The sequence below is a fragment of the Ammodytes marinus genome (assembly GCF_949987685.1).
Source record: "Ammodytes marinus genome assembly, chromosome: 10".
NCBI lineage: Eukaryota > Metazoa > Chordata > Actinopteri > Uranoscopiformes > Ammodytidae > Ammodytes > Ammodytes marinus.
Window position 1 is genome coordinate 8,833,934 of NC_137214.1, and position 12,009 is coordinate 8,845,942.

At 40.1% G+C, this 12,009-nt stretch overlaps 2 protein-coding genes across 2 annotated transcripts; both read left to right on the forward strand.

The window, feature by feature from the left end:
• The first annotated feature begins 1,150 nt into the window (after positions 1-1,150).
• slu7 (SLU7 homolog, splicing factor) lies at positions 1,151-8,146 on the forward strand. The gene is made up of 15 exons (XM_080035325.1): positions 1,151-1,269; positions 1,553-1,721; positions 2,345-2,498; positions 2,583-2,663; positions 2,796-2,960; positions 3,630-3,692; positions 3,800-3,931; positions 4,060-4,157; positions 4,278-4,345; positions 4,940-5,079; positions 5,596-5,757; positions 5,863-5,964; positions 6,084-6,164; positions 6,298-6,420; positions 6,893-8,146. Exons 2-15 carry the CDS (start codon positions 1,561-1,563, stop codon positions 7,067-7,069), a joined length of 1,707 nt encoding a protein of 568 aa, XP_079891451.1. The 5' UTR covers positions 1,151-1,269; positions 1,553-1,560; the 3' UTR covers positions 7,070-8,146.
• A 211-nt stretch (positions 8,147-8,357) lies between these two features.
• Positions 8,358-11,502, forward strand: c1qtnf2 (C1q and TNF related 2). The gene is made up of 3 exons (XM_080035039.1): positions 8,358-8,521; positions 9,373-9,630; positions 10,404-11,502. The coding sequence occupies exons 1-3, from the start codon at positions 8,494-8,496 to the stop codon at positions 11,042-11,044; spliced, it is 927 nt and encodes a 308-aa protein (XP_079891165.1). The 5' UTR covers positions 8,358-8,493; the 3' UTR covers positions 11,045-11,502.
• The last annotated feature ends 507 nt before the right edge of the window (positions 11,503-12,009 follow it).

Consider the following 12,009-nt stretch of genomic DNA (forward strand, 5'->3'; position numbering starts at 1 on the left):
CCTTACGGTCAGATCAAATCTGTTTTTAAAAAGAGGGGATGCGAAATACAAGGCTATATTCTGTAATTGTCAAATGTTTGATAAAGCAACAGTATGAGCAGTCAGTGAAAAACTGCAAGTTTTTTTGTTGCTGGTTGTGTTTCCTGTGTTCTTCAGGAATATTTTATCTACTTGAGGTTTCCGCTTTAAAAGTGTCATCATAATGTTTCCCCTTTAAGCATGACTAACCAAGCAGTGTGACTTGAAGTTAGGTGGCATTTCTCTGTCAATCACACTCGTCGTCATAGTTTAATATTGTAAGCCTTAGAAATCAGATGATAGTAAGGCCATTTTGCTGTACTTTCCATATTAACCCTAATGCTTTCTATGCTACATACACTCATACCTGATATTTGCTGAGTTGAATTTAATTTGGGTAAAATTCTCCTTTTGAACAAACCAATAGAAACAAAGGAAGCCTACAGCTTTTGTAGTCCCTGGAAGCCCGGACTAGTTCTCTGCTTTGCACTGTTAACATTCCAGTAGGGCAACCTGTGCTTGGGTCCCTGTTTACAGGTGTGAATAGAGCATCCTCCACACCTGATGTTTTGTGGAAAAGTATAATAACTAATAATCTGTCCTTGACCACACAAAGAAAAAAAATACTAATTAGATTAAAAAAAAACTGTCCTTACAGGTAATTGATAGAAATATTAACCACAATGCTCAGAATACAAAAGCTTGGACTAAATGTACTTAAGGACCAGGCGAGCTTGCAGAGAGTATTGCAATTGCAATTAAATGAAAATTGAATAATAAAAGTTCCCTTTGAAAATGTTGAGGCCAAATTGCTAAGGCATACGGTGAGGGACTCAGATATCAAAGGAAGACGACTAATAGTAGCCTACAGAAGACAAATCAATTAAGATGAAGGCTTTCAAAGGGAAATGCATAATAAAGAGGGAGATTTGGACATACTAGACCTCTTCGTTTAATGGCTAAGAGTATCTGTCTGTCTGTCTGTCCATATATCCATCCATCAATCCATCCCACCCCGGTCCAGCGGGTGGCGCCGCGGTATGCACGTATTCCATGTTGGTTTGAAATCTGCCATTGAAGAAGAAAAAATAAGGACGGACGTGACGTAGCCGTTTTCGATGTAAAATGGCGACGAACGTGTGATAGTCAAAACACAACGAAGGAGCGCAAACTCGGAGCGATATTTAGCGAAAGTAAACGTTTCTACGAAGGAAATACCAACCTTTTTGTCGTCTGCCAGGTCCTACCAAGGTAACCAAGTGATTTATTAAATTATTTATTAAGAGATAAAGTACTTTTTGTCCACGTTCAAGTCACTGCGTTGGTAAACAGCTAGCTAAAGTACATGGACCTATTATGCTAAAGTAATGGCTCCTGTTTTGACTTTTGTATTTGTGAACAAAATGCACTAACTGCAGGGGGAACCTAAAATACAGTAAATAAAGGACATATATGTTTCTTGTTAAACTCCTTCATTGTGTCACTCTGCGACATGAAGAAGCTTAACGAGGTGTTTCTCCCCCCCGGTTGGCAGGTTCAATCATGTCCGAGCTTGTGTCCGAGGCGACACCCGCGAACTCTGAGGGCATCCTGGGCCTGGACGAGCCCAAGAAGATGACCCGGGAGGACTGGAGGAAGAAGAAGGAGCTGGAGGAGCAGAGGAAGCTGGGTAACGCTCCTGCTGAGGTGGACGAGGAGGGAAAGTAAGTTCTGCACAGAGAGAGAGAGTGTAATGGGTAGTATCTGATGGGACGATATGAAAATGTAAAGTCAAGATTATCCTAGACAAATAAATAAACATCTGAATGTTCTTAAAACTCCTGGAATACCACATTGTAGTTTATCATGTACCTGATTTTCTAAAGAAGCATTTCTTATTGCATCACCAATAGGAACATTTTTTTTTTTTTTTGTGAAAAAGGTTCTTAGGTAATTGGCTTTTTCAATTCACCCACGTGAAACAATTTCTGATTATGGCAATAATGGGAAATCGTTTCAGTCAACATATTGTAAGAGTGTTTTGGCACTATTCTCAATCAAATATTGTATCAGCCAACACATAATCTGAAGAAATGCTCCAGAGTTGAATTTACAAACAGTTCATATCTGGATACATGTTATGGCTTTCTGTTAAAGGTTATTTACTCAGACAGACTTTGAGAGTGGTTCTCTAAAGCAACATAAGACATGCAACCACTCTGTCACTTTTTATGACAAGTAAACTGATCTTCACATGTAAAATTGGTCTTTTTATTTTCCTGTTTTCAAGGAAGCCACTGTTGTAACATTGACGTGAACCACCTGTGCTGTTTCCTTTCTTCTTCAGGGACATCAACCCTCACATCCCACAGTATATCTCATCAGTGCCATGGTACGTCGACCCAACCAAAAGGCCCACACTTAAGCATCAGAGACCCCAGTCTGAAATTCAGCCGGCATACTCCTCCATTGGAGAGTGGTACAAGAGAGGAGTGACAGAGGTGAGGGCAAATCATTGAGTCATTCATTGTGCCCTTTACAAATGAACATTTAAGTTATTAACTTTTTGTTTTTCTCCAAACCAGGGTACAGTCCCCACTAAATTTCGTAAGGGAGCTTGTGAAAACTGCGGTGCCACGACACACAAGAAGAAGGACTGCTTGGAGGTAAGTGGATAACGCAATCTCTTGTCTTCCAGTAGAGATGAACCCTTTCACTCTTCTTTCATCAGCTAAAAGACTGCTACATACTGTATATTTCATGCATAATGTCAATAATGTCAACTTCTGTCTCATTAGCGACCCAGGAAAGTTGGTGCGAGGTTCACAGGCACGTGCATAGCTCCGGATGAACAGAGTCAGATATCTCTGGACTTGGACTACGATGGGAAGCGGGATCGCTGGAACGGCTATAACCCCGAGGAACACCATCGCATCGTGGAAGAGTACGCCAAAGTAGATGTGGTAAGCAGTCTCAAGGCAAACAAAGCTGGCTTTAACTGTGGAGCGTTTAGTTTGTTTGGTTAGTTGAGAATAAAACACCCAGATCTGTGTCCTCTTCCTCACAAACAAACTAGACACCATCTTCAAACTGAACTTTTTAAAATTGGTATGTGGATAAAATGTTGATTTTGGGAAACCAAAATAATCGATAATTCCTGCAAAAACCAAACCTAGAAGATGTTACAGAGGGTATACAATGATGGTTATCTTTTATTTTTGTGCATGTTCTTCTGACCTGGTATCATGACTAGTGGCTGACCGATATGTTTTTTTTTTTTTTTCAATGGCTGATCCAGCCGTCTGTAATTATGAAAATAAATAAATACAAGGTAAATGTTTGGGGTAGAAATGAAAAAGAGCTTAGATTGCTCCACAGCAGTGACACGCACAAGGCTACTTGCAGTGTCTGCAAACATTATTGGAATATTTTTTTTTTAATTCAGACTTGTGAGGGGAGATATCTGTCGAAGGCCATTATCTCAAAATGCCATAAATAAAAATCACGTATTGGACCAAAAATCAGGTGTGATGGTGATGGCACCATCAGGTTTAATACATTGCATCATAACTGTGTCACCTGCTTCATGTTTACCATACAAAGCTGACTTTGTGTTTCTTTCTGCCTCTCAGGCCAAAAGGACTCTGAAGGCCCAGAAGCTTCAGGATGAGTTGGCCTCTGGGAAACTGGAAACTGTAAGTGTTTACTAATGTCTTCTAATATTTTCCACCTTAAGAGATTAAAGGCACACACCTCTTGTCCAAAAGACTGGCATTCAGTTGATTGATGCCTTTCTCTGCAGGAGCGGGAACACGACAGCGAGGATGAGGATGAAGATAAATATGCCGATGACATCGACATGCCGGGTCAGAACTTTGACTCCAAGAGACGAATCACTGTCAGGAATCTGCGTATCAGAGAAGACACAGCCAAAGTAAGACACACCGATATAAACACAGGCCTATTGACTGCTATTTCCCTCTTGATGATACTTTTTGTTTAGTGGACCGGGATTGGTTAGGAACTGTAACTAACTGAACTTCTCGTGCTTGTTTCTCACAGTACTTGAGGAATTTGGATCCAAACTCAGCGTACTACGATCCAAAGACTCGAGCCATGAGAGAGAACCCGTACTCCAACTGCGGCATGAACGAGGACGAGTAAGTTGAAGTTACTTTATTTTCTGTTTCACTCAAACTGTGTTAGTGGCTTCAATTAAAAAAAATATTCAACTCCTCTTTTTTTTTTTTTTTTTTTTTTTTTTTTTTTTCTTACAACAGAGTGGGGTATGCTGGAGACAACTTTGCTCGCTATTCTGGTGATACGGTCACCATGGCTCAAACACAGTGTAAGTCATATACCTTACAGCTTTCCCAAAGGATATTACGTTCATTCTATTGTTAATACTGCAGGTAGTACAGTGGGAGCAGCACAGACTTTATGTTTACATCAATGATATAAAAGTGCTGTTGCTTTAAACTGCCAGTGCATACATTTAAAACTTGTTATTGGGCAATGAAGCGTTTAACATGATATCTTGCTGAATGAAGAGACTGCTCAAACCAGAGTTTAGTATCTTTATATTGTTAGAGAATATTCCTGGAAAAATAAAGGTTAATAAAAAAAAAATAGTTATATCTTGTACATTTCTTCATCAGTAGCTATCTGAAGTCATCTCACCCAATTTGACTATTTAAGTACCCACCCACATAACATTTGCAAGTTACTGATATGAAAGATCAAGCCTCTCAATGTTATGGAAATTATTCTCCCAGCCAAAGGATGAATGCTGTTTATTTGAGATGACAGAAATAGTAAGAGACACCAAAGGCAGAATAAAAATTGGATTAATTTTTTTTTCACATTGGATAGACTCTCAGAAATCTACTCTCAACTTGCACTGTCCCTTGTAAATAATTGTCGGTGCTTCCTCTTATGGCAGTGTTTGCCTGGGAGGCCTATGAGAGAGGCTCTGAGGTGCATCTGCAGGCCGACCCCACCAAGCTGGAGGTGCTCCACAAGTCCTTCAAGGTCAAGAAGGAGGACTTCAAAGAGACACAGAGGAATAGCATCCTAGAGAAGGTACAAGGCTGCCAACTTCTACTTCTTTTATTTTTCAGGCAGATAAGTTGAAGTCAAACTTTGCAAAACGGGTCAAATATAATGGCACGATCCAACAGAGACTATTATATCAGTTTTGAATCATTTCAGACTGCTCAATGAACGGTTGAATCGTAGCATTCCGATGCAAGTAGAAAAATTATGCTATCAGAAACATATCATCATCTTTCTATACCACGCTCTTTCCTCTCATCTTCATTTAAATAGGCACTTATCATAGACATTTATGGTAAACGTCGAGGTGCATATGTTCATTTGCACCACTTACACTATAAACACTTTATTGTGTGTCATTTCCAGGCATATACATTTAAATAGTTTGTAGATGTGGGTCGTAGCAGCCTCCGATTTGTGCGAATTTTGTCCAATATTTTTGACACTTTCTGATCGTGATCTAGTCCATATACCGGGTCTTAAGAATTCATACAGACTGAAGACGTGACTGATCATGTTTGTGTTTTTGTGTGTGACCATCAGTACGGAGGTGACGAGCACTTGGATGCTCCGCCGCGGGAGCTGCTGTTGGCCCAGACAGAGGACTATGTGGAATACTCTCGTCACGGCGCTGTGCTGAAGGGTCTGGAGAAGGCTGTGGCTCGCTCCAAGTATGAGGAGGATGTGGTCATCAACAACCACACTGTAAGGACTGCAGAAAACGCCGCCATTTTTTTTTTTTAAATAATGTCACATTTTGTTTGTTAGTATTCTTAAAAAAAAAATATATATATACTCTCTTTTCTTTAGTGTATCTGGGGTTCCTACTGGAAGGATGGCTACTGGGGATTCAAGTGTTGCCACTCCATGGTGAAGCAGAGCTACTGCACAGGAGAGGTTGGAGTTGCAATAGTAAGTGGATGTACTAACAGTGTTCGCAGACTGTTTGATGCAAATCATACACACACAGTATTTGTAATTTTTTATTTTTGTAACTAACATAATGTCTGTTTTCTCTTCCTAATCTAAAGAACAACATAGAGTTAGTGCCATTTGAAGAGGGACCGACTGAACCTCAGGAGGAGGAAGAAGAGCCCAAGACTCTGCTGGAGGCAAGTGAAGTTATTGAGATTTTCAAAACCATAACCACCCCTCTTTAAGATCATATGGGTCACTTTTTTACCATCTGTGAAAACGTCGACCTGATATAGTGTGTTCATCATGCTAATGTTTTTAAATCCCCAGATGCATCGAGATAAGATGGTAAAGGACAAGAAGAAGAAAAAGAAGAGCAAAAAGCACAAGAAGCACAACTCTGATGACAGTGACTCAGAGGATGAGGAGAAGAAAAAGGAGAAGCTGAAGAAGGTAAAGTTTTTTTTGTGTTTCACTGACCATCCCTGCATTGCAAATATAATACGCACGCATATACTTTATTTTTACTATTCTACATATGCAGCATGCAGTAGGAGCACAATTGGGACATACTTTCACTTATTTATTTCATCATAACATTGCGCCTTGAACTTGCCTCTTGCTTATATATCCGTTGCATTGCCGGTTGTTTGCACGTCATGGATGCTCCGGCGACGTGACATACGGTAACTTCCAGTGCGCAGTGGATTGTGGATCAGACCAGCCAAAAAAGCATGCTGATTTCCACACTAAAAATCTGGGTATTTCTCAGCATGCTGCATCTGACCACATGTATAGGGACATCGTAAATATTTTTCTTCCATTTATAAATAGTATGGAAGTATGTGGTATTGAAACGCAGCCCATATAGTCTGTTGGGGCTATTTTCTCTGTGAATGACCTATGATCTGTTTGCTCCACCCAGGCACTAGAAGCAGAGGACAAGCGGGTGAAGCACGTAGACACCATAATGCAGCTGGATGAGAGGAAAAGGCCGTACAGCAGCCTGACGGAGGTGAAGGCGCCCACTGAGGAGGAGATGGAGGCCTTCCGTATGAAGCGCTTCCACCCAGATGATCCCATGGCTTCTTTCCTGTCATAGTTGATCTCCTCTTAATCCAAATAAACTCTCCTCAAGATTTCCTCCAGAGCTGCTGCTCGGTGAAAACAACAAAAATTCCTGGACTTCTAAAACTCAACTTCCACCTTGTAAACCGACAGCAGAAGCCTTCTGTTTGGTTACAAACGTGATAGAAATTGCATACTGTGTTGTGTTCATTAAATTTTTGTATGCATTTTTTTTTATGCAACAGTCCAATAGACCTTAGGATAATAATGATTTGAGCTTTTGTTTGTACAGCAAATCAAAAAGGAACAATTACCATTTTCTCAGCTTTGGGAGCCAACAACAGTCAACAGTAGTATGGGAAACTTAAAACTATTTTAAGTAGAACCAATGAATCGTTTTTATAATAAAATATGTATCTTTCTGAATGCTTTGCGTTGTGTAAACGTTCAAGGTTTCTTTTATTGTATTATGAGTTCATCACTGTATGTGTGCTAGTGTTAGCCATAAGGCTTATTTCATTCGGCATATGGAATATATATCTTCTGTAGTCATTGATGGTGTATAGGGGACTATTTTATTTCACGGATCAAACTAAATTGAAAGAATAAATTTGATATTTTTCTATTGCCATGATTTGCAAGGAATGGATGCAAATCGGGGAGTTAACAGTCATGCAGTGAGTTAGAGATTGCTTGTTTTTAAGATAAACTATTTGGATCTTTCACACAACTTGAACAGTATTCCAACATGTAATTCTTTGAGCGTAACACAAGTGTACAGTATGTGCAGATCAGATATGAACGGATTGTAGGAGTTCTTGGTCACATCTTTATTAGATTTTTTCCTTGTTTACTTATGCTAGTGTTTCAACCAGTTATGTGATTTTCTCTTCATATGTTTCCAGTTTAAGGTGAATAGAGTAGATGAGACGCTGCCTTGCCCAACAGCTGGAACTTTTTTGATTGTTTTTTTCAGCTCTTGGCTCTGCATCACAGCGATAAACAAACACATCTGGGAATATTCACAGTGCGTTTTATACACTTGTGCAGACCACGTTATTGTGCCATTTTGTACATGCAACTTCAAAATAAATTCATTTTTTAACTTAAAAATGCACAAAAATGTAACATGATTATATGCTATATAAGAAAAACCTTTGTGGTTTTATCATGTCTGTTACATATCACTCTTTCTTCCCAGAGTTTAAGTTTGGGAACAAGTGATGCGTCAGCTGAGCAGTGCAGCGGCTGCACTGACTTGATTTCAATGACATCATGGTGAAAGTATTTTTTGGCCCTGTGCTCGCTGTAACAGGGCGGATGTTATGGACTATGATTCACTGTGCTCCACATTTGTCTGCAGCGCTTTTCCTTGAAGAATGCTATCTCATCCGATTATTGGAAAATCATGTAGAGAAGTTGTTGCACTCTAAATAAGGACTTGGATAAAGCTGAAAAATGCCCACGGGTCATAATTTATCAACTGGTGAGTTCTTTGAGTTTTTAAAATGTCTGGTACACTCCCTCCCTCTGCAAATACAGGTTGAGCGGTATTGTGTGTGAGCCTGTGCATAATCAATGTAATCCTTAATCTTTGGTATAGAGTCATATCATGTAACTGACCACACCATTTAGGTAATACATGTTTAAAATGGTTTTCATGTTTGAAGCTGTAGATGGCATTCTTGTGCTATCCCACCTCTCAATTTTCAGCCTCATTTAAAGGTGGAGTCAGCGATTCTGGAGAATGCTTGTTGTCCAAATTCCTTTCTGTCAAAATCTGTGAATAACTCCTCACGAACCCCTTACCTATTGGTACTTTTTCTGCACTGAAAGACAATCCAGTTGTAATACACAGCTGAGCCTCTATAAACGGGTTTGTTGCTAGCTAAGGTGGGCCATGGGTGGGCCTCCTTTGTGTACATACCCTTTGTTTACTTACAAGTTTTGCCTAGGCTGTGTATTTAGAACTGTGTCTTTTTCAACGCATACACAGTACAGACAGTTAGCGGATTGCAAGGGAGATATTTACTAATTTTGACAAAAAGTGATTTCGACAACAAGCGTTCTCCAGAATCGCTGATTCCACCTTTAACTAAATATGAGAAGCAGATGTTCACTCAAACCTGTTGGGATTTCTTGCAGGGCAACCTTTAAGATGATACATGTTTAAAGGTTTTCCATGTTTTAAGCTTTAGGTATTGTGCACGTACCTTCCCAGCTCTCCATTTCAGCCTGATTTAACATGGCAGATTTGACATTTGTATTATATGATATCGTGTCTTAACAATTTATGCACTGTTGTGAACACTAACTCTCTCTCTGTTGACTCCACAGGGACCACCATGCTCCAACTATGTGTGATGTTGTGTTGGCTTTCGCTTGTATTCGCCCAGTCCACATCTACCTCACCCAAGAGAGGGCGCAACATCACCATCCACTCCTCCCAACTGGTGTGCAGTCTTCCGGGCCCTGCTGGTCCAGAGGGGAACCCCGGGGCCCCTGGATCACCGGGGGCCGCGGGACACATGGGGGCCCCGGGGAAGGATGGACCGGATGGGAACGATGGAGAGAAGGGAGAAAAGGGAGATGGAGGTAGTTAATGAATGTCTGTCTTCTATTGTAATGCTAAGCCCATTGTTATGTTAAGGTTTTTTTTAACAGGTCAAAATACAAAAACATTGCTTTCTCAGCTTGATTGTTTATTCAAAGTGTTTTTTGCACAGCATTATTTATTACAAGTTACAAATCTGTTTATATGTATATCAAATCTATTTGGATTTCTCTCATTGGATTTTACAACCGTGTAGGATACTTGATAATCAACCCCATTGTACAATTATTTTAATTTTAATGGTTAACAAAATGTATATATATTCTTGAATGATTAGCCCAAATAAAACATGAAATATTTACAATAGCAATACATGGTCATTTTCCATATGCTAAACCTTGAACCTTGAACCTAGTCTTACATCCAATTGCATTATTTTTATGCCTCTGCACCGGCTACAGCTGAAGGCCGGAGGCATTCTATGTGTGGGTTGTTTGTCTGTCTTTATATCCAGTCCACTCTAATTCAAAGATGAACTGATAAGATTTCAGAACTCTAAGGTCACAGATCAAGGTCACTGTGTCATGTCTCATGACCACTGTAACTTTAACCATTTTGCAATTGTATGCCTCGTGGGGGCATATAACCACCAGGAGGTTTTTCTACTTAAAGTACATATACAGCAGTGTGGTCTATAGACTCGCGGTGTGATAGTCTAAGCTTTTCTGAATTGTTCTGAATCTTTGTGCTTATTGTGCTCAGCTGTAACATATCAATATTTTCATTCTGTCATCATTTTGCTTCTGGTTGTCAGGAGATCCAGGGAAGCCCGGGAACCCAGGCAAGCCAGGTGTGAAAGGGCGTGAAGGTGTTATTGGCAAGGCTGGCCCTCGAGGACTGAAGGGGCTCAGGGGACCACCAGGGTTAGCTGGTATACCGGGTCACAAAGGAGGGCCGGGGGACAGTGGCCAGCCGGGAGCTCCTGGAGGCTGTAACTGTGGCAGCACAGCCCGCTCTGCCTTCTCTGTGGCGTCCACTAAGAGCTACCCCAAAGAGAGGCTGCCCATCCGCTTCGGCCGCATCCTGCTCAACGAGGGGGATCACTACAACATCAGCAGTGGGAAATTTGTCTGCGCCATCCCCGGAATCTATTATTTCTCATATGATATCACTCTGGCAAATAAGCACCTGGCCATCGGGCTGGTCCACAATGGAAAGTACAAGATCAAGACATTTGACGCCAACACGGGGAACCAAGACGTGGCCTCCGGCTCCACCATTCTCCGCCTGCAGCAGGAGGACCAGGTCTGGCTGCAGATCTTCTACTCGGAGCAGAACGGACTCTTCTTTGACCCTTTCTGGACAGACAGCACCTTCACTGGCTTTCTAATCTACGCAGACCAGGAGTATCTCCAAGAGGCCGACAGGAAAGCCAACACTCAGGATGACAGTTAATACAGACGTTCTGAAATGTCTTTGTTTTATCTCTAGAACTGGTTTCATTTCTAAGTTGTGAAAATCCATGTTGAACATATTGCTTCACAGTGGAAATCTTCAAGTGTTTATCACGTTTGGACACCAGGGGGCACACAAAAAGAGAAACAAGTCAACCACCATCTAGGAACAACTTGGAATGATTTAATACTCATAACCCATGTGTTTTGGCTCTCTAAAAATGTATCTCTAATAAATGACAGATGAATTAATTCATCCTTCTGGCTACTTTACATTTATCTTGCATGTTTAAAAAAAAGGTCGCACAAAGCCATCTTATGTAAATGCATATTATTTATTAAATATACAAAAAATTTGGGCACACAAAATGATGATGTGAATGTGATGTCTTAAATTCAGTTAAAACATTCAGTGATTCATAGAAAATGTCTTGACACAACTAATAATGGATAACATGGTCTTAATGAATGACTACAATATTCCAAAAGTGGACCTCTACTGATTAAAAGAAATGAATAAATAGTTCAATTTCACCACTTCATTAGGACTTTGAAGACAAAATTACTATATTTGTTGTAAAGGATAATCAGAAAAGGGTTTGAGAGATAACTCTGTGCTGTATCTCTCCTGTTGTTGACTTGTGACCTTAATCATTAAGGACGTTCCCACATCATTCTTGTCTAAAATGCAAAGTCAAGCTAATTTTTAAACTGAGAAATGTTCACTCTTCAGCAACTCATTCTGCAAAGTGAAGCTCAAACATCCAAATAAGGTAACACTTTTTTTATGCAGGGGGGCTTTAAATAAGCGTTCTTATTAGACAGATCCAACATTGCTTATCTGAGGTCATTAAAATGGCAATGGAAGCAGTATATGACATGGATGAAGTTTAATTAAAAAAGAGATTGAATACTCTTTTTCTTTAATATTTGTATTACTTGGATCATTTAAAAAAAATGTAATAA